The following is a 26,499-nucleotide window of genomic DNA, read 5'->3' on the forward strand; positions in this document are numbered from 1 at the left end:
TATATATATCTAGCGCAGATAGACTTTAAAATCTAATAAGTGAATTATGAGCCAATTAATCTAGAATGATGATTTTTTAAATATGTGTTAAAAATACTCCCTTTTATTTGTCCTTTAGTAATTTCTCTATCTATGGTTTCTAGAGGTGAATCGACAGTGAGATGTGCTTGCCTACCAGTCACCCTTTTCACAGCATAAAAGCCCCGTAATCACACGGGCTTAGATCGGGAGAATAGGCGGGCTGGGGCAGACGTTCCAACGTTTCTTTACTCAATCCAGAAAGGAATTGACGCGTGGCGATGAAGTCTGGAGTTGTCACCAAGTAACCTGCTTCGGACTGACGTGCTAAAGATCTATAAATCTCTCGAGGAACTCCATATAGCGAGCTGTTTCATTTTTGGCGAGTATCTCATGGCAGTAGGTACACCTAACGTCCGCAAGAACAACCATTACCTAACGTCCGAATCTACTTGACGGGGTTACTAAATTTAATTTTTTTCTAAAGCGACGCCACTATCTCGTTTGATCCTCTCCGGTAAACCTTGTTCGGCGATCGTATGCTCCAGGCGGGTTTTTTGTTGATTAAAAATGACTATAGACCAGAGGCATTTTCAATTGGCTTGGAGTCAATTCACGGAAATCACATTTTTTATTCAGCCTCTAGTTTAGTATTTGGATATTTTCTCACACGTTACATGCGGAATGCCAATTTTGGCCGACAGAAACCTCAGACTGTTTTCGTAAAAGTCTATAGAAATGCGTTCTTGTCCTTCAAATGCTGACATCTGGTCACATCCTTGCTAGTCTTCAACATCCCAATCTTCGTTTTCGAAAAGCTTGCGCGGTTTATACATTGTGCTTTTGCTGAAGAATTCCTAGAGGACTGGAGCGTTCATCAGTTGTATTTCCTCTGCTAGTGTCGCGTGGTTTAAAATTTTCAAAATTCACAGGATTCGCTTGTAATATATATATATATATATATATATATATATATATATATATAATTCAAGCGAATAGATATATATATATATATATATATATATAAAACACAGATAGGCCATGAACTTTAAATTCTTCAGCGCACATTCTATTCAATGGCGTTAATTTCATAGCAGATATTCCATATAGCCCATGTAGTTAAGCAGAAAAGATTCTCTCAAATAAAAGAGCGACAGGATTTTCAATCCGAGTTGTAGGGCAACCTTGAATTGGTTAATGAAAAAATCAGTTTATTTTTACTCCAAGTTGGAAATGGGACCCTTTTTCTTTCGCTCTTCCCAACGTTTTAGTCGACTGTGGCGTTAAGTAATCAGGTTCATTCTTACTTTTATTCTAAGAACACTCGACAAATGGCAACTTTCCCATGACTCAAAACCTCCGCCACGAAATTGAGACCTTCTTCATGATCTTAATGGAGAAACAATTGGCTTGTCACGGAAAGAAGAACTATGAAAGTGCTCATTAGATGAACCGTTTTAATATAAAGATAAAGTGCTATCTAGTATAACAATTTTCTTTTTTAGAAATCGGTTATATTTATTTCCACTTACAAATAACATCCACTGAGTTTCTTTTTCATAGCTCGGCTTACCTTTTTAGTTGTTGGGACAGCATAAAGATTTTTAGAGAGATATTAACATGCGGCTTAAATGCTCGGAGGAAAAACTTTAGAAACAGTATATCGAAGGGATTACCGAAAAGCTCATGTGTAAGATACTTTAAAAGACGCACTTATGTGGGCCTTAATATAGAGCAGCAGCTTTAGAGGCTCTTAGAATAATGTATCAACAGCGCACAGCTGCCGAAATGCTTTTTTACTACGAAGCAGCGGTTTAACGCGCAGCTCCGCATGGTCCAAGTAGGATCAAGCCAACATTGACCATAAATCCACGATAAGAAAGTCAATTCAACAAGCACATAGAATTGGAACGATAGGAGATAGCAGAAGAAATCCCTATCATTGCTCATTAGTCAGAAATGCGTGTGAACAAGTCATATATCGCATCGAACTGAACCTACCATCCAGTATATTGAGAGGATGAGGTGGCAAAGAAGCGGACCAATCTGTATACTCGTTAAGAACCGTCAAGTAGATTTCTTGCTGGTGAAAGCTGAACAAATTGCGCACCAGCGTACGTAAGACCCGTTCTCTTCTATCCACGTCCATGCCGTAGCGGTCCTCCATGGCTGATACAAGAACGTGTGTCTAAAAACAAAGCGAGACGTCGATATTAGTGTATGCTCGGTAGGCATATGTATATATATATAATGTAAATTTCTTTGACAGACTAAAAAAGTCACTTTACAGATTGTGAGTTTTCATTTTTTATTTCTGAAAAATATCAGGAAAGTAAACTGTAATAAAAACATGAGTGAAAAGGCTAAATAAAGACTTTAGGATTTTCAATCTTGAGTTCTCCGGTAACATTGAATAAGCCTACGAACCAAGCTTTCGGCGACTATTCCCGAATGGAGTAACAACCATACATTCAGTTTTGTGAAAACAGAATAAACCGCGTAGATTTTCCGCAGATATGTCGGAATCCTCGCAAAAATCAGACACTGTGTAAAGCTCAAGCAAACAGACTGTTTGCTGACATTTCGAAAATGGACAGAAGTCTATCGAGAGGTATCCTGAATGAGCTGTGACAGCAATTATTGGACGAGTGACCAAACGACTTGACCTCATTAACCTATAAATCGCCATAAGATAGCCAGCAAAAAGAATAGACATAGCCCCAGGCTCATATTAGGCCGTCCGTTTAGGCCCCATAAGGCTCACGGAAAAGTTTGTGCCGAAAGAACTAAATTCGTTATTCAAACTAAACATGTCATTGTCGGTGACCAGGTGTGGGTGTATAGAGCTACGACGAGGAGATTAAAATATAATTTTTGCAGCATTAGTTCAAAAACAAGTTCCAATGGAAGACAGTCGCCTGAGGTAGGTCCAAAATTAAGATACTACTCACGTTTTTCTTCGACCATCGGGAAATCGTAAAAAGTACTGTGGAGAAGTTCTAGGAAGCTTACGCGGGTCTGCCGACGTAACATGCCAGAAATGTGTCATAACAATTTCTGGGTTTTCCATCACGACAATGCACCAACCCACACTTCACTACTCATATAGCAATTTTTGCAAAAGATTCGAAGTGTTCGATGCTCCGTTCGTACCTTCGTATACTTTGGACCGAGCCCCTGCGACTCTTCCCTATTTCGAAAACCAAAAAAAATGTCTATAGAAGAAGCATTTAAACACGAAAGAAATTAAAGAAAAACTACTGACCAAGCTAAAAGTTGTTTTAACGACAAAATTCAAACAGTGTGTTGAGGGTGTGTAAAAACTGGTGGCGTATCTGCGTGACATCCGACAGGAACGACTCCACAAAAGAGCATACTAACTGGGTGGATCAAGTAAATACCTATTAACCGGAAAGTATTGCTTTTCTAATATAAGATTATATACATTTTTTCCCGGAGTACCGTAGGGGTAGTTCATTCATTTAATCCATAGGTAATCTTTCTCGTTAGGCATGGCTAAGTGTAAGTTACTCTAATCTACAACATTTGCACACTTCTACATATATCTAGACATCTATATCGGTTAGATCGGCAGCATTTACGTATTTCTAACACAACTTCATGTACGAAGGAAACGTGGGTGCCATTGGTGCGCAACTACCAAAGGCCAACTCGACGAATGTAAATTCAGTTCTTATCACATCAGGGAATACCTTGACCGCTACACAATATGCATTTCATTTACTCTATCTGTGTCTTCTTCATTAGTTCTCGTATGTCTGTCAATCCTCTGAATCTTTATAGAAACCCTATTTTCCCCCTGCTCCACGGCCTCAAATGCTATATTGAACCTTTATTTTTGTTGTTTTAACTACAGTGAATTGTCCGATCATAATCTGCCGTAGAGGCAGCCGGACAGACGTGTTCTGGTAGCAGCGTAAATATATGTTATGCTTTCGACTTTCTTTGAGTCACGCTGCTTGCATTTGCCCCAGCCTGCAGCAAGCAGATCGTGTTGCATTACCTTGTGTCAAGTGAAGCCTGTACTGGATTGTCCCTCCAGACAAGCCACAACTAAATGACCACTAAGGCTTGCCAGGGAGTTAACGCCAAAAAAAGGGTGTAAGCGTGATTTACCCATCTAGCGCCTTTTCTTAGTTCCCGTTGGGCGGCCGCTTGCCAACCATCACGATTACTAGCTTTTCCCCGGCGGCCCTGTATAACGTATGTACTGACGTATCGCTTTTCTTCACAATGCGTCGGCGTATGGTATCGTTGCCGCCAGTCACGTAGCGTACGCGACCCGAGCAGCAGATAGACACGTCTGGCGCCCGTTCCCATCTGCAACATGCTCCAGAAACGACTGCTGGTCAACTACTCCGAGCTTACTCTACAGTGAGAGACCCGGAGCCGTCAAAGAAAGCTGAAAGGGCTTAGCGGGATAAGTTGATTTAGCTAAAGGTCTCTCTTTATACATGTTACCGTTCTGTGGCTTCTGCAGGATTCACAGGTACGGCGTTTGACATCTATGAAAATCCCTGCCCTGTGCTTCAAAAATTTCCTTATTCTTGCCTGTTTGACAGCTGGCCATTTTCAGTGCTTTTCAGCGATATGTTACAGTTACTCTGTTGCGCTTGACTGAAAAACGTCGAGATTCATGCTAATACATTTCGGGTTTCGCCAAGTACACCGTTGTGGTCACGTTATCTGGATGGATTTTCATATAGGCTTGTTTTGTCTATCGTTGTTGCTAGGCCTGTATTATTTAACCGATTGTAATCGATACTCAGTTTTATTGATTTTGTTATGTTCTGTACATCTAGGTGCTTTATTTTTGCAACAAGTTGCTATTATCACTAGCTAAACCGTATTGTTTTATTTCCGACTTGATTTTTTCAATTGTCTTAATTGAATCGTTGCCTGTCATCTGCACCTTATTTCTCCAACAGAATTTGCTCTGAATGTAACTAATAAAAAAAAAACGCGATGCCTTAAGTGTTTTCCTCAAGAATAACCTTAAATTCTATATTTAGATTCTATAGAATATACTAGATGTTCTAGAAGTGGTTGTCCATCACACTTCGAAATATGCTTAAGCAAATGATTCTGATCTCTGGAGAACATTTGATCTTTTGCTAAGATGATGGGGTAGGGCACCGTTACTAGTTAGCATTTCTGTCAGGACAGCTTAATATAATGGGCGCCCATTAATCACGTTTGAAATCAACTCGAACGGTCCCGTCGATAAAGGATAATACTCCTTCCTGCATAAGCAGATATGGCCGTAACAAAAGGCCAGATGGAGAAACGAGAAATTACTCCTTATAGTATCCAAAGGCATTCATACATTGAAACGCTGTATCAAGTTCTGCAGATTTTTTTTATGCAAGTTGGACTTTTAACAAAATTGCTTTAGAATAGATAAACTATCATACGTACATACATAGAAATCATTGCAAAAATTATTTGAACGGGACTATGAGAATGCAAGGTTTTCTGCTTGCTGATTTTTTGTTGACAGATCTTTGTATCGAGTCAGTAACCCACTGTGTTTACCGGTCCACCGTCACGCACATGCCGTATACTTCGTCAATTGTTGTGGCGTATTGGGTGTACACTCATTAATGCATTACTCTTTATGCCGAGTTTGCACATGTATCACACATGTTGCACATGTTCTGCAATGCGTGAATATACATAGAGCATATTATTCCTTATTCTATAGCTTAAAAAAGAAGAAGAAGAAAAAAGAAGAGACTAAATATTCTGTCCTGGAAGTAGCCTACTCTTTATTTAGAAGGTAAAGGCAATAGCTTTGCGTCCTCCTGTCATGTACATGCAACAGGCTGCCGTTTTTCTGACGTGGCTATCACCCACCGTGGACATAAGGCATACAAATCCTGGTCCATGATAAATGACTTTGACTACAATCTTACTAAATGAAGTTCTACCGTATATACACCCCGGTTGGGTCCCTGGCGGCGGCAGATCCTTGACGCTGTGCCTTTAAAAGGCCTTTAAAAGAATAGCCAAAGCTGTTAAGCAATATAAACAATTTTTTTTTTAAAATAAAAAAAGTAACTATACTTTTGGTATAATTAACGATACGCAGTATCTGCAAATAGAAACTAATGTTTTGCCTAGTTTGTCGTTTTGCAATCTATCCCGATTACCGAACTATCAAGTAGTCTATAGGTATGCTGTATAAGAATTATAGTTTTTCTATACTAGCCTTGTTTAATAGAGAGAATCTAACGGTCCAATTTGCTGGACTATTTGTACAAACGATATTTGAGCAGGTCACATTAACATCTCCTTAATTTATTCTTAATGGCAAAAAATACCAAGATGAATATAAGGCTACGTGGTTGTAATGTAATATTTTGTTTTTTGAGTTTATTTATTTTATGATTTCCTAATCAGAACACTATTGTTTACCTATGAGTATATATATATTCGTTTTTTACATTTGATAATATTGGAAAATAGGAAATTTGCAAGGTAACGGATACCCAACAAAAATAGTTGTCTTATAGATAACAGTTAGATTTTTCATTCTAGAAGTTTTAGCTCATCTTTATGAACATAGAGTTGAAGTCTTGGAACATCTGTTGGTAAAATAATACTTGTTTGATTTATGCACAGCTGTTGACACTGGACACCAGACTTCCTTCCCGAAGGCATCTTTAAATTTATACCGGGTGTGCTAAAACTCGAAGGTCAATCCAACTCAGCTATGAAAAAGAACGCTGCCAACACGGGCAGATACGGTTACAGATATGAAAGCGTTTAATTAAACTGATTACCATCAAATAAATCAGAGCTATTGGATAATGGTGGGTATGCGCTAACGGATTGTCGCACGTGATGAACTTTGTAGGGTAAATTTATTTAAACGTTAGAAACTGTCAATGAAATAAGTACCAGGCTACAAAACCTTTCGGTGCTTAATCAACCAAATACCCATCCGTGTCCGGCTCAGTGCAGACCGTCTCGTTAAGGCTTAGGCATTTCGAGGTCCTTTCTCTCTCTCTCTTGAACTCTACTTAGAATTAATTTTGTGTGAGATTTAGGGTTAGTTTAACGTTCGAAGCAGTACGCGCCTTTAAGCAGAACTTTTTTTTCTTTGGCGCTTGTTCCCACTTTATATAGATAACGAGTGTCAGCCAGCTAGTGGAAGTATTTATTTCTATTATCAAAATTGCACCCATAGACGTACACATGAATAGCGGCAAAAAGGCATCGTCTCGAGATTCACATCAGTTGTTTTTCTGCGGCTACGCGGAAGCTCTAAAAAAATCGTTTTTGGTTGTTCGGTTCACAGTGCAGCTTCCTTTAGGCCAACTGTGTCCTAAACCCTTTCCCCCTCTTGGTTCTCGTCAAGAAAACTCAGTCCGACTATTCGTCTTCACTACGTCGGTTTTTGCAGAAAATGCAACGGACTGCCTGATCCATGTCTTTCTCATTCTATGCACTCCTGACAGGTTCGCTTGCGCCTGTTCATCTCTTTTTGCGATTTTTCCCACTGCTGGGGGCTGCGTGTTGCGTGTAACGATCCATGAATGGCCCTGTGGGTGTGGCTTGTGTCCGTGTGCAAACGAGGCCAGTCGAATCCCCCATCGCTGGTTGCCACCATCCGAAGTACTCCTATTTGGTGCTACTCAACTAGCATGAGTAGCATCGACAACGGCGTCAAAGAAAGTAAAAGGAACGAGCCTGTCTGCACGCCGTACGTATAGCCAGCGCTCCGTGTTACAGAGTCCTATGACCTAGTGGGCCTGAGGGCGGCACCCATCGTTCTCTCTTTTATATGGAGATGTGAAACAGGACAGACAGACAGAACGTCACCTTAGGCCACTTCCATGGATCCACATACCTTGTGTTCGGGGACTGGTGGAACTTGACGGCTACAGATAGGGTAGGTGTTGCAGTTGCTCGCATTACCTGTTTGTTCATAGTTTCTCATCTTGTTTAGGCCCGATCGCTCTCACCTCAAACCCCTTCGCTCGACTTACCCCACAGAGCTATACAGACTGCGTATGCTTTGCTATGTCTGGTTGGATAAGAAACATAGCTTTTGTGGGGGAACTCCATCGCGGCACCCCGCTGCCGTCGTCTTCGGTGCCTCAAATAGATCAGATGGTGGAGTACAAACGCGCCTGATTTCAATCTTCGTCTTTTCCATCGTATTTTTCCTAGACCAACCAGTGCCATCAGCCAAAACACACACTTCCACTGGAGTAAGTGAACGACAGCCAACAGCGCGCAACAGAGAATGGGTACGCTAGCAGGTTACCTTGTTGTTGTTAGGTCAGCAAAGATCAGCACGTATTGTTTTTCTACCCCTTTAGTTATTCTCGTATCTGTGCCCGAAGACCTCTGTATATCAGTGGGCACGCAGTATTATTAACCTCTTTGCTGCTAGCGATTGCTTTGCTAATAATGCGGATGCAGCAGTGATTGTTGCTGAGTGTTGCTTGAAGAGCAAAATACAGTCAGCAATATTTTTCTAAAAACTATCCTGAAACCAACAGAATACTTTAGAGCGACATCTGCCAGCGCGGACTGCTCTACAGAACTATCTAGTCCAGTGGTGACCCGCAGTTGTGATGAAGCTCGTTTTTCGGAACGACACGTTTTGTCTCAAAAGGCCTTCTCATGGAGCCTTCTTGCGCGTTCCGATTTGTCTCATTGGAGATAGGCCCTCATAAACATTGGAAATATGGATGGCACGTACGCGCGGGCTATACCAGCCGGGGGATAGGGCTTAAGGCAGTATGGTCATGCCAACCTGAAGCGATTACACGGGTTAGGCAATAAGCTGGTGACAAATAGGAACGATGCAACACTACTAGAAATAACTGAGAAGGGGAAAACCGATAATGTCACTGACAATCGTAAGCCGTCATTGTCAATGGTGTTTCTGCAGTCAGCTTTCGTAAAGATCCAATCTCAGGGCTTCAGATTCGAAATGGGTTTGTCAAACTTTTGGATTATGGAACAGAATGAGGATCTGAAAGTAGAACGGAAAGGAGTTGCTGCTCGATGGCTAAGACACAGAAAAACACTTTGGAAACAAAGGAGATATGAAAAATGAAGTTTCGTTCTCACTGAGGTACACCTGCCTGCCACATCCGTTAGCTTAGTAGATGTAGCTGGAGGACTCTGGTGGTCTATGCGTGCATCGCTGTTTGGTATCGCTAGACATTACCACCGGTGAATGCTTAGTTGTTTGATCTAATCATCCGCACGTTTCCAACTCTTTTTCCGAATGCTATTACGCGTTCCTCTCGGTAGAAATGTTGTTCAAACATCTTGACGATGCTTGTGGATATATCGACGTAGCGGAATTTCCTATTTTGTCTAATCACAACTCACCCACTTTTATATATTATACCGATGTAGCAGTAAATCATTAGGAACAATCAAGTAACAACGATGTCCTCCAGAGTGTACGTGCGAGCAAAAAGGTGGCCAAGGAAGGGGGCGAAACAGCAACTGTTAGGGTTGTATATCCACAATTCGTACCTACCGCCGTACTTATCGGAACCTTCAGCCTGTTTATCAATATGCATTTTTTGTTGTTACCGTAAGCAAACAATCGTCAACACAACTATTCAGCTTCTTCCCATGTTGTCAAAAGGGTATGTGGTGACGCGTGAAGGTAACGAGCTGGAAAATCTGATCCTAATCAAGCCAAGTTTCGCACTGCTTTCAGGAGCGGGGAGCTGCATAACCTGCTTAACCGTTTTGATCTCCAACATTGTTGATATCGTTATAGTACGACAAAAGTTTCGATCTATGTACTGAACTAAATGCTAGCATATCGTAAACATGGATTGAGGTGACCACTGAAAATCTAGGAGTAGCGGCGTCTAAGTATTGAAATACAGCTCACCACAAACCCCTATTAAAGATAGGTCTACTTTTGTCGAGTAGCAATTAAGCTTCAAGCCTGGTATGTGTTTTCCCTGGCTTTATCGCTCAAAAGCTTCCGATCTTATGCTAGATGGAACTTCAGTTTGTAAGGAAAACGATGTTGTCAAGTTACGAGTGACAGTTGAAAAGGATTTCGATTAGTACGGTCTTTGCTTTCCGATTACCGTGGCAAGGGAGCAATTGGAGTTAAAAAAAGTCTAGCCCAAGACGTTCTCGTCGAAAAAACACTTTTCAAAGGAAGCGATTGACTAAATTGGCATAGAACGCAAAAGACGCTGTTTCGAACGGATAACGCGGCTAACATGTTATAAGAGAAATATCTTTCTCTTTGCGGAACAAAGCAAACGTCTAATGAAGAGGGAAGCTCGATTTGGGCGCCATATGAGCCTCGGGCATACAAAGAGTAAAGCTTAATATAGGATTTTAAATTTAAGATGTAACATGTATTAATTTTTAAATCGTGCGAACTCATCAATACACTCGTATAAAGGTGCACAACAAAAAAGTATTGTATAACAGAATCAAGGATGATTTAAAAAGGCTTAGGGTCTACGATATGAGTGCCTAACCTACGATAGCATCAGTGCATGAGGCTCCCCAGTGAAGGACCCAGAAGCAAACGCATGCTATTTATCACAGTTTCCCTCAAATTTATTACAAATACACCCCTCGTTAGGTGAACGCCCTTCCAAACATAATTTGTGGTAAAAGCCGTGAAGCGCAAAACGGATGGCTACGTGATGGTTTGTCTGCTTCGGTTTTTTCCAGCCGTTATCGCCCATTGCGTCCGTGCTGAGAAATTTACCTGCTATCTCGGTGAACTTTTGCTCCTACCTATTCAAACACCCTCAAAAATGGATTTCAGATGCTTGATGAGCAACCAGGTGTCAGCAAGGTTTCTTCTATATGAAGAAGGCCCAAAGCACGCTTAAAAAAGGTATTTTCATTTGGATGAGTAGTTTGTATTGTAAGGCCCTCCTAAATTACAGTTACCTCGTAAATTACTACCGTCGCCATTTTGAGCTCGAATAGACGGAGCGTTGTCATAAGAGAAAGGCGACTTGGAATCCTAGTTGCACATGATGTAGTCAGCGCATTTCTGCGTCTTTCTCTGATGTGCGAGGTGAAGATGCGAGATACGGGAATCTGTTAACATATCAAAGGGGAAATCCGGCGAAAGACAGTGTACCGCCAGCAACAATCTCGCGTTTTGTCCTGAATTTTACGGCTCCTTCCTTATCTAGGTTGACCGTTAATCCCAGTTCTGTTAATGTGAAGCCTAGAGAGCTTGTTGCCCTTGGAATCTGCTGGGACCGTAAGTTACCGAGTTACTTGCGTATAGGATGACTTCGGCAAGGTTCCCTCGATCCCTTATTCTGTTAGAAAGATCGTTAATGAGAGACTACGGCAAAAGGTGCGCATATTATTAGCGTGAACCAAGCCAGTTGTTCGGGAGCAGGGGACAGCTCCATCACTCCGTCGTCAATGCTTATATTGTCCTTCTATAAGGTCACAGCCACCTGGGCGAGCGTATTCTATGACCCACTCACGTACGCCAAAGTACGCAGAACCAGGTCTATCGGTACAGAGTCGAATGCGGCGTTAAAATCAACGACACTGCATATGAAAGGCTCGCTGGATTGTTGAGTGCTTTTTTAATGCCAGCCATTATGACATTATATGCTGTTCCTGTCGAGCATTCTCCCCGAAATCCATATTGTTCCTTAGCTATAGCTTTTTAGCTAAGAAAGTGGACAGTCTCTAGGTCAAGAGGCGGACAAGAGCTTGTCGTATATATGGTCTTTTTGGCGAAACCGCGCTATAACGATGGCAGAGTTGGTTCACCATTGCCCTTGGGAATCACCAATGGCGAAACATTTCACTAGTGAGTCGACAGTGTCGGCACGTGACACACATTAAAGAGTGCAGTCGCACAAGGACCCAGGACGACGGGGCTCTTGAGGTGTTCATTGCGGAACTTGTCTGGATCCGCTAGTTTGTTGCCTTGCAGGCTATCGAAGGCCTATGTCACTTCTAGAAAAATGAACTTCCGCTCGAGCAGGCTGCTCTCTGTCGTGAATTTCTCATGACCGACTATAAAGAATAAATACAGCACGTGAGAACTCGTATCACTCAGCGAGAACATACTAACGGAGTGCTTAATCAGTGCAGCTAAACTTATTCGACATACGGTTGAGCCAAGGCGTATTAGCTATTTGTGTGGCTACCACTCTGCCTTTGCTATTTTGTTGACTCTCGAATATCTCCAGCCATTTCTTCCATTGTGTGGCGTGTCTTATTTGGCAGGTTGTCTTGCGTGCTGTCGCCAGAGGGTAGGCTTCGGGCTGCACCTCTGCCAGCCGTCTGAAAATGTTCTGAGCTCTTCCGGCAAGATGAACCGAGACCATCGAATTAGGCGGTGGTGAATTGGGCATATGACTTAATGATTCTGACAGGATCTTTTGCATAGCGTTCTATGTCGATGGCATGAGCTACCAAAATGACTTTGTCTGTACTAAGAGATTCTTCACATCCAGACCACGTAGTATATATATATATATATATATATATATATATATATATATATATCTACCTTGATCAGCGAATTATTTCGTTCAAGGAAAGATGGTGGCAAGTGACAGCGCTTACAGACCGTTAATGAGCTTCCCTATTACCACGTGTGTCGACCCTAACTTGGCAAAGCAGAGATAAGCTGTCATGATGCAAACGCTTGAGCCACGCAATGTGAGAGGGATAGAGATTTCCCACTGGAATGTCCTGGGCCACTACTTTTTCGAGCTAGGTAACTCACGGCGAAGAAGCCAGGAAAATTAAGTGGGCAAGTCGCCCATGTTTTCTTCATATTGAGGATATCGACACCCTCCTAGACCGTCATCTTAAGGAGCGTTAATATTGTGATATTTTCCATTGGGCGATTCTCGATGTCTCGGCCCCATCAAGTGTTATAAAGTAGATCCGTAGTGTAGTTGCGATCGCGTTGGCGAGAACTGCCACGTCTTTAGGGCGCCATATGAGTGGCTGCTGCTACGAGAACTAAAGGCGTAAGAGAGTAGCTGTTTGAGGCCATGTTATGACATGATTTTTTGGTGCGGCTTGATGTTTCTACTGACTGGTTCTCAGGAAACTGATTTGGATGTCCGATCGCTTCGCCTTCAGCGACTGATTGTGTTCCTGAGGATCGTGTCTCGGTGTTCCTTGAACCGTCATCGGTTCTGATTCGCAGATCTTCTTCCGAAACTTCATCTGCTTAACTTTCCTGATTTTCGTGTCTAAAAAATGTCACCTTTTTTGCGATGTTTAAGACTATTTTTTCTTGTTATTTTGCTTCGGTATCTATATCGATCGCTTTTAACAATTGAGAGCGGAGCGATGGAGAGAATTGTGACCGGAAAGGTGTCACTCTCTTTGGCCGCCTTTTTCGCTGGAACACCGTTCACCGCTTTGTAGTCTTGATCGAATAAAGAAACAGATAATACGCGGACCTTGAACTCGACCAGGGACGGACCGGTTTCTCTGCCAGTCCTTCCACTGTCGAAATGTGTTTATCTTTTTCAAATTGCATACGTTCTTGGTAATTTACCGACACAAATTCATTGGGCATTATCTCAAAGCGATAAAATTCAACATCTGAAGGTGTGTACCACTCTACTCTAAAACTGTATTCAAGTTTACTCCTTACTTAGCAGCGGCAATGCGTAAATGCATTATCTTACGTTCAGAAAAAAGTTGGGTTCTCTTAACTGTGACTGCGTTTAGCGTACACGAATGTTGACCCTCCAGGGGCTGTCTAGCTTTTAAGCTAAAAATATAAGTATGAATAGCTTAACGTTGCTAGCAAACATTTTGTTCGCAATTGCCTAAGCTTATCTGGTTGTAACCGAAGACAAATAGCGCCATTCATATTCTTTACTGAGTTCATAGGTATATATCTCTGTAAATAGACGTCAAGGATGCTCTTTGTTCACTTGTTGGGTTGGCGACGCCCCGTGGGACGACGCACGAACGGCACCTCGCTGGGACTCCCACAGAGCCCTGTCCAGAACTTCTGGATTTATGAGCTAAATATAGACCATGGTACAACCTACCGCAAATTGGTAGTTTATAACGGTTGAAGGACGAAAACATTACTAGGTCACATGTCAGATTACGTAGATCGACAGCGCAGTATTGAGCAAATTTCATATTAGTCGCGTTTCTATTTTTGGCAAAAATGAGTTATAGAGCTTCTTATACCTACATGGAACGACACTATTTTGTTTTTGATGTATGTTATGTATGTAGTATTTTTGAAACACTCCTAACGATCGTCCGTTTAAATCTAAAGGCATAACGAACAACGCTATTGAAATCAAGCGTTCGCCTGAATTGACTCAAACGAGGGTGCTATCTTTGACTTGGTTACCTCAGATCCAGCTAGTGCGGCAAGCATGGCATAGTTTCGAAACAGCGCCATCGGTCCATGTTCCTCCATAAGCTGAGCAGGTTCACGAGGCACCGCGATTCCATCAACAATAGGCCCAAACGCTGAAAGATGTTCTGGAGGTGAGAGGCCTACTCCTACAATGTCAGCGGCAGCTCTGTGAATAGTATGCAAGAACATACACAAAGTGCACTTATTTATGTGTTTATACTTTGTACTGCCAATAAAAGGCTGGTATCTACTGTTTGACGCATCGCCTAGTGATTACTGATAGTAAACGTAACATAGTCTGGTTGAATTAACATTACGGTAGTGATAAACTATATAACCACGCATTATTTTTTTTACTCAGATGTGCATAAAATTAGAAACGGATGGATAATGATATACCTGTAATTTGATAAACATAAACTGAGTATTCTGGAATACGATTTATTCTCACAGAAGTTAGTCAGTTGTCTTAAAACTGAACTAGGTAGCATTAAGTAGAAAATAATAGCACCAACTTATCGCTTGAATGCCTTAAAGTTTGAATTATCTTTTACGTAGCATTTGATCTTGATGATCACTTCACTGCTTCTCACATAGAAATTGTTAGATCAGATTACTCAGCACTATATGTATACAAAGCACATTTTACGTTAAGGATCATTCAAAGATAATTGCTTCTGACCGCCAAACTGCGTGCTATACCCCAAACATATGATTCCATGCACGAGATCTTGCATTCGTGCATGTACAGTAGACGGCTCGGAAACCATCGTGGAGTGCACAATGTCACCAGAAACTTCCAAACAGGAAAACTACCGAGAGCAACAATTTTACACCTGACATCGAAACAAGACGGGAAGGACTGGCAGGACGAGGGAAATAAGGACATGCCTCACATGGTTCGTAGCCGTTGTCATCCAACAGAATCTGTAAGCCTGCGGAAAGCGGCTACTTGATATTACTCCAAAAGAAGATGCAGCTTGTTCACCTCTATTCAGTCTGCCATTACTTTTCTCTGATAAGGTGCCGATCCTACAGTGATCTCCTCAGTTTCACGTAAGTGTAAGCCTTGTTGAGACATCGTGAGGTAAAGGCGTATAAGGTAAAGAGATAACGAAAGTGCTATGGATCTTATGTGGTAGGGCTCTCTGTTAGAAAAAGCACTTGCATCCACTTATAATATCACCATTGAATCCGCTTTGGCCCCAGGGCGGCGTGAGTGGAAGAGCCAGTTAGTCTTAGCTTGCGTGCACAATGTAGTGCAGGCACGATGGCCACGGACGGTACTGAAAAAGAATGAGGAAGAGCAATCGAGAGTAAGAGCAAGTATGGCAACGGCAGTCCTGCGCAAGTTGACACAAACACCGGCGTAGACAAAGGATATAAAAAAACACAGATAAACAACAGGAAGAATGAAAGGATATGAAGACATGATGTTACAAAGGAACTGGCGTTTTCAAAAGGAAGGCTGTCTCTAGTCAACTCTCCTGAGAGATCTATCTGCCCTAACCCTTACAGTTGAGTCGAGTCGGCATCGCTGCCACTACTAGCTCCATCGTAACGGCATCATAACCAAGGCCGGTAATGGCATTGTAGCTAGCGCGGAACATCGCCCTAGATTAAGCGGACGGACCTCGCAAAGCGACGACAACGAGGGGCAGAACAAGGACCGAAAAACTGCGTAAAGCGAAGCGACTGCTAACTCATAACCCATGCCTTTGTACGCGGTGTACGAGCTATGTTCTATATGAGAAAAGAAAGGGCGGAACGCACGTGTACGGTAAATCCATATCTACAGTATAGTGGAAGGAGGGTAGCGCGTACATAGATGGAAACATGCGGATGACGCCTTCTGTCTTAAGGGTGTTTGATGAAACATGATGAATATGATATAGGGCTTTTGTGCTTTCTAGTAAACGAAGCCAATGGCACAGAATCTGCTCTGTATCTGAAGTATGTATTCATAACGCCAAATGTGCCGTATAACAGGAGGATGATTACGTAACCTTTAAGGCAGAAACGAGTGTTACAACAAAAAGTACCAATGTTATGTTCAATATAAAATGTATTGTTTGGGCTATTAGTCTCACCTTTCGTTAGTCTGATACAGTTTTTGTCAGACTAAACAGAGATCAGTAAGTCAGAATAACTTAAAATCTAACACGAATCAAAGAAGCAGCAAAATATTTGTACAATACACATTTATGGCACAAACGCTCACTCGGGCTTAGAAACGCGTGAAGGGTAAAATCTCCTAAAATAATCAATTAGTTCGGATATAGCAATACCAACCGATTTTCATTTGCGATTTTTTACGGTACGAAGCAGTTGGGGAAAAAGAAATATAATGCCGTTTGTCCCGTTAAATTATCGGGCGAAATAATGATCCCAAAATGTTCCATAGTAATCTGTCTATAAATGAAGATCAAAGATCTTGTTCATGCGTTCAATCTCCCTGTAATATATCAACGATAATTATCTCTATAGAACTATTGTGGTCTAATTGATGCAGGTACCTTTTGCCTCACAAGCGGTATTATGCTTTTTACCAAATACTTGGTATGCAATATTTGAAGCCTTGATGAACGGTATAATCGCTAGAAACCCGCTTCCAGTCATCCAATGCAAGGAAATTCGAACCAACAGCACAATAAATTGATCCGCACCTTTAGTCTATATACATCTAATATAAAAATGTCTAATTCGTCGCTAATGAAGCTATTTAAAGAAATAAACATTATTCATATATACTGGCACAGCAACACGTGAGCACGTAGAACTATCATATCCATAAGATTTAGAAAGTAACGAAAGAAGAGAAATAGGGGAGTTGATTTAGTTAACTTGGAAGACAATTTTATCTGAAAGCGAAGGGCAAAATTGAAACTGCAAATTTACCCCAAAGTGCCATGGAAAAACATCTGATACCTTAGATCTTAAATATTAGACAAAGTGATCTTTTTTGAGATAACCGAGTGAAGATAGAAAGACTTCTACGGAGTCAATTATCTCGGCTTCGAGGTAACAATCGGTAGCGGAAATCGGGGGTCAGGAGCGTCAGTAATATCTGATGACACAGAGGGAAGGTAAAGCGCACAGTGAAAGGTCTTCAGAAATTGAGTTCTAATGGGTTAACTTTGAAAGACAGCCGCAAAGTTAATGAGGGCCCAAGATATCATGAGAAGCATTAAGGAAGCGGTAAACAGGAACAGGTTAGGCATGAAAAACTCCGGAGTGACACATAGGGGATTTGTAATGCATGGGCATAGCGTTTTACAGCTGTGACCAATTCTGTAACCTCATGAAACTAACGAAGATGAATAGTGCTCTATCAATAATTTTCGAAGAAGAGATTTGAGGTGAAAAAAGACAGAGATCATAAGTATACGTTTAGAAAAAAGACTACTAATTTGAGGCTTCCAAGAGAAATTGTAGTTTAGACGGACACCGAGTAAATAGGTAGGTACGCTAAATGTCAGTGAGTGGCTGCCTGCTTTTAGAGATGCTAAGACGAAAAGAGGAGATCAAGACTACCTAAAAAAAAAAAGCACCATTGCTTTGGTAGTATTTAGCACGAGTTTCAGAGAGCGGTAGATATTCCGACACAGTGGAAAGCTGATAGTTAGGCGGTACGACGGACTGCTTTCCACTGTTTACCTCGATTGCAGAGGCGTTACTGCAGCTTTTGGTAAAAACGCGCGGGTTGGATTGTCCGCAAATCACAACGTGTTCTAGTAGAGCACAAACAACATGGGATTTGAAACAGCGCTCTGAGCTGTATCTTTGAAAAGCTACTGCACAGAAGAAGGTAGAATTTCCACGAAATTCGGTTGACTCAATCGTCGTCACAAATCAAAGGCGGGTTAAAGGTTGTATGAAAACAGCGTGATAACGGCAGTCGAAGGATTAACCTATATTGAGGAATAAACACATTTTTACCTCTATCATGCTTCCTAATATTATCGAGTGCTGCTTGATAGGTAGCTTTAGGATCCTAAAAAGCCTTACGAAAGCCTGGGCAACAGGGAGAAAGGAGAGGGTCAGATTCAAGCTGGAGCTGGATGGGCAAATATACTTCAGATATTTTTGTAAGAAAGCATCTGACGGCTATGAGACAATACGAGTCGGTATCATTTTTAATCGTTTATTTTTGGATATGTGCGTCCCAGTAACTATTTTGAATACATACAATTAAAAAAAAAAACAAAATTAGAAACATACAAGCAAAAAAAGCAGGCTATTGATTAAAATCATCCCCACGCATCGGGAAGTGTGTGAACTCTATGACTTTGGAGGGGGCTAACCGTGGTTGCTTTTATAAAATTACCTTTGCTGGCGCTACGTCCTTTATGAACTAGAGTAAGGTCTATGGACGAGACGAAGTGAAGGAATCAAGGGATACTTCAAGGTCTACTAAACTGGGATTTAGGGAAACTGCGTAGAAAAAGAAAAAAGCGCTAATTATTTTGGTCAGACTAGTATAATTTGCCTAGCTGACGTTTAAACAAAAGCGGTAAGGGGTTGTGACACGCCCTCTATATCTGAAGTTAATAATTACCCTAACGTTAATTGAAGAACCCCTGCCCACTTCGAGCCTAGCGTGTAAATAAGCCGCTGAAGATTTTGTTAGCAGATCGGTAAGTCCTATGTAAAAGAAGCAAAGGCTTAGACTGCTTAATCGAATAATATCGATATTCAAGCCAAATGAGAAAAACGCTGCTTCATTTTTCGTCGATTTTGGGAATTCTGTTAGCTCCAACTGTAGTCGGCATATGGAAACCCATTTCGGAAAATTTGCAACATAACGACTCTAAAAGCCAGTTAGACAATGTCTGTAGATGAGCTTTGCATAAAGATCCCTAAGGCTGCTAATAAGGGCCAACGATACATGCTGCTACCCCAGAAAATAAACGGGGGATACTTGCCAGACTCAGCCTAAAAGTGTATTTAGATCAAATGGTAATTTTAACAGAGTGAAAACCGATGAATTCTACAAAACATTCTATATGTCAAAAAAAATCGAATTTTTTTCTCAAGTAGACTTAGCTGTTGCGTGCAGAAGTCATTTGTCTGTGAATAACATCAAAGCACTGTATCAACGCGCCATTTTTTTTTCTAGAATAACTCATGTCGAGAAGTCGTTCTGCATTTACGATCGACTTTGAGATACTCTACCTAACCATTAGTCAAAGACTCAATTTCTAACATTCGTTTAGCCGCGTATTTTTTGGCGTTCTTAGGTTATATCAAAAGATAAAGCAGTAAAATATGGGGTTTCGATGTATCGTATTGCAAATCAGGAATATAACTTGATGATTTTTATGGCTTTCGTAACTCAAGGAACTTTCATCCATCCTAAAAAGTCAAGGAAAGCGATCACTTACGCGAACTTGTATAAACGGTTTATGCACTTCCAGTCTATTTTGTTGCATGTGACATGTTAGTGATTATCAAAGCGTTTTATGTGCCTATAAATCAATTTTTTTTTTGTCATTTATTTTATTAGCACAATTCGGACGGGATGACTGCAGGTCTTGTAGCCTGAACAGCTTTCGCTTAAGAACAATGGCGCTCAGATACGGGCGGTCCGTGTGAAATGAATACCAAGTAAGTCTGTAGATACGGTATGTGTATGGTAAAATATGAGCTCGCATCGAAATCGTCAATTGTGCAGAAGCTCGAGATATATGTCCATACCCCTTGCACAGGGGCTAAGTTTTTACGATGCTTAAAAGTACCTAACGGCGGTCTTACATAAATACAAAGCTTCATTGATTCTTTTACGAGGCTCTATAGGAGAACAGTTTTTATCAAGATGCCTGGAAGTTTTGTGAAGCGATGTTAAAGATCTAAATTCTAATACTTGTTACCGTCAGAGTCGTAATTTTCGAAATGTGTCATCGGCAAGTAATAACAGCAATAACTCCCGATTTGCACAGGGTAGATTTTTACAACTGGTATGTAATATTCAATAAGTTGTCTGTGTTTCTAACAAATGTTATGGCGGTACGCTGTTGCTTCCCGTGCCGTAAGAAGCGAAAATATCTGTAAGGAGGCAACATTTTAAATCGACATCATTCCAGAAATACAACTCCATAAATGTACGCAGTCAGAGACCCAGCCCATCAATTTCCAGACATGTGTCGCTACAAACAGCAGTAACAACCTCTGGTTGTGCCTACTTACAGATGCTAATTGCAAAAAAAAAAGCCAGTTGATTGTTATATGCAGAGTTCCACTATTAAACTGAATGTTTCGACTTCTACATCCAGTAAAGCCGTTAGGCACTCCATTCATTAGTCGGCTGGCTCCGAAAAGAAACGAAGTGTCTACATCCGGATTCAAACCCAGATCGCTACTTGTATTTCTGGCTTAGCACGCGAACACATTATCCATTACGTTTTTTTTTTTCATAGGAGAGAAAGTTTTACATCTGTTTCAGCAACGACGGCTACAGGTAAAGCTTGCACTGCTAGAACCTAGAGAAGGTCGTTGCCTTTCTGTAGATTAGATGACTTAGCAGCATGGCTGGTAGTTCCGGGAACCGGCAGCATTGATGCCCTACATCTGTTTGTTCACACATTTACATATTCGTTATTTATTTACTGCTGCATCATGTGTCTAGCTACAAGGCTAGAAACAACGCTCGAATAGAGACAAGTATGTTTGATGAATCTGACTTAATGACTTCTGGACTTCAGCTGGCTGTTGGATGAGGCCGGTGAATCAAAAAAGTTACGCATGTTATATGGCATGTTTTCTATAAGCTCATTATCGTCTCTTTATGAAGTTAGCTGCCGTTAGTTAGGCCAAGGTGATATGACAGACAGCGGGCTCTTTCAAATACTGGCTGCATACTTATGTAGAGATACATAGAGCGTTCACCACATTATTTGAACCATAACACCTTTCCGACCGAATGGTACACCAATGAACGGAAAAACAGCTTTTTTCGCTGGATTTTCCCGTGATTCAAAGAAGATAATTGCAGATTCAACGAATTTCAGTACGCCATTAAAAAAGTTCACAGCCAACACGTCGACTATCATACGCCTAAAATTCGAATAAGCCGTTAAAATTGGCCGTTACATGACAGATATCTACGTCTTTCACGTAAGTCTCTTCTGCTTGATCTACCCATTGTCCGCTGTAGCGACTAGACGCAGTTTGGAATTACTATAGACTTTTGTGTTTTTGCAGAGGAGAGAGCTACTCAAGGTCTCGGTGCATGACGTATTTGGACCTTTGCGATTTATATGCCGCCAAGCAAAGGAGCACATTTGTAAAAAGGATCGGCGCACCGCCGTACAAACAACAAAAAAAACGTGTCCTGACACGGCTGCGATCAACAACTATATTGGTCAAAGAAAGACATTGTAAAGGATACGATATGTTTATGCGATCACTCATATAGACAGACGGAAGAGCTATATGTAACCATGTGACGAATATATCGTTCACAGTGGCAATGGGCGCCCGACTCGATCTTCCGATTGTACGCATGCTTCATAGTAAAGATGTTTTATAAGTAGTGTGATTTACGCACACATGGCGGACTGACGCACGTGGAGCATATTGAAGACCTGCGCGCCTGTTGTATCCGACTAGCTACCTTCTATGAGATGTGTTTAATTTCTATTAATAGAGCTGAAATTGCGATCGTAAAATGCCCTGTGTAAGTATGTTTTGTGTTAGTATAAGCAGTAACTATCATGTCACACACACACAAACACTTATGCAACTAAATAACACCAGTACGTATCTATATTATTTCCGCTCACATTAGACAGCCATGTTTACATTGCTCAGGCCCCTGTTTCGACGTTGGATGGAAGCGGAATGGTTACATTGTCTGCCGTAATCAATTCTAGCCTTGTTTCACAACGTCCAATCGGATTTTGTCTTATTGTTATGATATCATTATTATATATACCAGTGGGCTGACGAAATGCTTTTCGCAGACATCTGTCTTTGTGAAAATCAATAGCTTCCTTTTGAGGAGCCTACGCTGGGATCATTGCAAGGTAGTCTTTCAGGTCTAGTGAAAAATGCTATTCAAGCGCTTATGCATATCTGCAGTTTATTTCAGTGTATAAAAATTTTAACCTAAAGGATAAACAATCAAATGAAGAATTCTTTCCTTCGGTTTCGTTAAATTCGAAAGCCATGTTGTATATAAACGAACAAAAGTTAGTTAGCTTGTATCTGCTAGCAGACGCTACACCTAAAATAATACAATAAAATCACAACAAATAACTTACCGGCTTTTAAGGCAGTCAATTAGGGCTCGATTGTCATCAACTGGGCAGTTAAGTTCATGCGCTATGAGCCGGGTGTATTTAACAGAATCTCTCGCCATGGCCCAGGGACTTAACGCCGACCCAGACATCAAGATCACTCGTTGAAATAATCCTGTTACGCGAGAAACACAAAATGCATTAAGTTCTATTAGAATTTCGTTGCGAACATATTAAGAACATTGGCATCTGTTTTGCCAGCGACATACGTAGACATGTTTGTTTTCCGCTCGGGCAGTTACACTTTACTGGAATGCCCCCTTGAGCGTCATCTTCAAGGGAACAAACGCTGCACACGATCCAATTTCATTGAAAGAGAGGGCAGCTGCTACAAGTTTCTCGCCCATTTTATCACACAACGTCTGGCGAAGTTTGTAGAAGCTTGTTAACGCATCCCGACTGAACAGCACGGATTCCTCGTAGGGCGCTCTTCCTTTACGGCATGCTGCATACTACTTCAGGAGGTGCACCGGGTCTGTCGTTGGTCAAAATAGGCGCTGTACGCTGCCTGTGGAATTTTTATATCGGCGTTTGATATGGCTACCTGACACAAGATTCTAATAAACTTGGCACAATCCTTCAGAATATGCTGCATCTGATAAGAGCATCCTACGGAAAAACTCGGTTAGCATAGCTGATGGAGCGCCTCAATTCGGGCCATGCGTCCAATCAACCGACGTCGTAGGACAGATTGATAGTCTGAACTTACTATTCTTCTCCCTCCTGCTGAATAATCTGTTATTTGGTGCTCAGAATCTGTATCGGCGAGCTTATCGTTTTCGGACAGAATTGGTTTCACACTTATTTCAAATTTTCGCTAGATTTCTTGTTATATGTGGATAAGAGGGACAGGTTATTAATATGGGCAATACGGAGGTCACGGAGTTGCGTCGCGGAGGCCGCCTCGCTGCTAGCGGCATTCTCCATATTGGCAGAACGACTTTGAGGTGCTGTTCAAGATTAAGGTGGGTCTGCTAGCTTTCTACGGAATTTACGTGCTGTGAGAATACCTCTAGTCGACGTAACTCGAAAAACTCGACCGAGTTATGCCTGCGTTGCTCAAATACGTCATGGCTCTGCATCTCTCATGATTGAACAGATAGATACATGCACGTTTTAGACCACATGCCGCTATTTGTAGAGGATCTAAGAAGCAGATTTAAACTTTACGGTACCCATGCTTATTTGAGAGAGTAAGATGCCAGAGATCAATTTTGACTCTCACACCACAGGAACGATGAAGAATCAAACACAGAGAAAGGCAAACAAGTTTAATCTACACGTAGTTAGGCGTTTTATAGTTCATGAGTTTTACCACATCCTATGAGATGCGTAAGTTTTTGTTTGCCAGACGCCAAGTGTGTTTGCACGAAGTGCAGTGGAGTATGTCCCAGGTACCTTCGCTAAGCACGGTCTCTAACCGGGCTTATCAATTTAAAACGTTTTAAATATTAATTTGATCCGTGCGTTGGATAATACTGTATCTTTGTACAACTATAATATGATGATTGATTCTACTGGAATGCAAAAGAAAAATATCTGGAATTTTGGAAGCTCTTGAAGAAAAATATTGTAGCTGACAGCGTGTACATACATTTACTTACATAACAACAGCAGACGCAATTTAATCAAAAAATATATATACATATATATTGTCACCATACTCTAAGTGTGACAGGAGGGGTCATTGGCGGGTTACCTGCTATAGGAGTAGGCCAAGGCAGATAAATTGTTGCGAAATTAACTAAAAAGTTTTTTACATGTAAAACTGAAGAGTTAATTGAACTAGGATCATTCCTTTAGTCTTGCACACCATCTTAATGACCAGATAAGTCACATGGTCACTAATGATCATTTGATATTATTATAACCTGGTCTTCCAAAGCTTTAATAGAAAAATACCAAAGTCGCCACTTTACGTCCCGTAAATAGCAAATAAATAGCTGATAGTTTGTTTAAATAGAGAATGTTATTGCTGTATTAAACTGTCACAACCGAACCCTGCGGACTTCTAAGTGAAATAGTTTTCAAACTAGGCGCCGCTAGCAGAAGAAATTTGGCTGCTAAATATCAATGTTCTAAAAAGTTTTCAGTGAAAACCGGTTGACTTTACTTTAAGAAAAATTGATTCAAAAAAGTTTAGTCTGGGAAATCAACACTCAGTAGCTACGTTTTTGTTAGTCGAGGGTCTCAGCGCTGTGGAAATTCATTAAAAATTGGTAAAGACATTAAAAAAATGTTAAGCGAAGGCACGGTGCGTGAATGGTGCATGTGTTTTGAAAAACAGGGATTAGAGCGTTGAAAATTAGCGAAAATACGATTAAATATGGTGACCCGAAGGACGAAAACACGTTGTCGCCATTGAAAGGGCTTCTTACAAAAGCAGCGCTTAGAGCCTAAGGGCTCTGTCGGCTATTAAAAAATTATAACTTATTCGGAACCTATCTTATCTTCACAAATTTATGAGGGAATATCTATTCAAGCTTCCAAAGGCCTTTGATCAAAACGATACCCGAATAGAAAAATGAGCAAAAGCCCATTGAAATAGTAGGAGACTACAGACCTGGATGCTGAGTATTTAGACTCTAGAGATGGCCGAAATATTGTGTGGCCATCATGTCAACTTCAAACGCTACTTTAAACGATCATGGACAAGGCTGCAACAACCCACTGAAATTGAACAGATTCGCATACAGTTCACAGATGAACGCTCCTCTATTGCCTCTCCGATAACGTATTTGCCTACTAAATGTGGGAACATGCAAGATGACCTGGGTCAGAAGTCAGACGCGAACATATTGCTTCGCGCCAGCCGTCTGAATGCCGGCAATGCATAACAGCGGTGCCGAACGTAAGCCTCAAAGCAGTTTTTAGTCCACAGGAAATTCTAGCAACATTAAAGCTATCTGAAAGTTCGTTGTCAAAGTTTCTTAGCTAAAGATTAAGCTAGAACTTTCAACCGGCAACTTCCTTTTCTGCGTTCTTTCGGCGTTTCTGAGCAACCTCAGAGATACTAGCCAGATAAAGATGTACGGGATTAAAAATTGCCTTTAATGATTAAGAAGACCATCACGAGATTTCTCGAATCTTACACTAAGGTAAACCCGTGCTATTGAAAAGCAGCAGTTCTTGACTGCCTCAGAATAGTCAAATACGGTTCCAGTTTGCTATCTGCTAGGCTATCCTGCCTGGCTCACCGTACAAAGATTTTTGAATATTGGTTTCTGCTGATAGACGCTACAACGTTACCTAGTACCAATATATGTAGCTCTCATAGAAATAGTCAGGGTTTTGAAACCCATATTTCCGTCGATACATGTAATTCTTGAGCAAGCTGTGAGTGTTGACTTAAAAATATTTGTTTAGTCACAAATTCCAGAATAAGTTCTAATGCTAGAACAGAAGCCCGAAACGTTCCTTTTGTTTGCATCCCGCCAATTTTTCTGTGACGAACCGAGTCAGGTATTAGTATTCGTGCCGGCGCAGGAAATGAAACAATATAACCTTATTGTACTAATAAAGAGATAGGAGAGGCTACAAGTCGGTTGCTGGGTAGGCACATATGTCACACATATATAACAATTTACAGATAAAAAATATATGAGATCTTAACTGCAATGTACAGTATACCAAGAATATAATATATGACATATATTATTTCTGTGGAGAACTTACACATAAAATTGAATCCCATTGATCTAGATTGTGCCGCATCGACTCAGTCTTTTATCAGCTATCTTAATAGCGGCCTTGACCAGCTGCCTTAGTGTAGAATTCCTGCACTGACCCGAGGGTGTGTTGGATCTCAGGTGT

The 26,499-nt window shown here is 41.1% G+C and overlaps 1 protein-coding gene across 2 annotated transcripts in view; it reads right to left on the bottom strand.

Moving 5' to 3' along the window:
- The window catches only part of LOC111251373 (neuroligin-1-like), a 116,980-nt gene that overhangs the window by 26,012 nt on the left and 64,469 nt on the right, over positions 1-26,499 (bottom strand). For both annotated transcript variants that reach the window (XM_086990143.1, XM_022807882.2), the window contains 3 exons: positions 22,651-22,801; positions 14,381-14,555; positions 2,020-2,206 (listed from right to left, as the gene is read on the bottom strand). In XM_086990143.1, the coding sequence (XP_086846269.1) occupies positions 2,020-2,206; positions 14,381-14,555; positions 22,651-22,801 (513 nt within the window). The remainder of the gene's footprint in view (positions 1-2,019; positions 2,207-14,380; positions 14,556-22,650; positions 22,802-26,499) is intronic.

This window comes from Varroa destructor, unplaced genomic scaffold (assembly GCF_002443255.2).
Source record: "Varroa destructor unplaced genomic scaffold, Vdes_3.0 BEIS01000005.1, whole genome shotgun sequence".
Taxonomy (NCBI): domain Eukaryota; kingdom Metazoa; phylum Arthropoda; class Arachnida; order Mesostigmata; family Varroidae; genus Varroa; species Varroa destructor.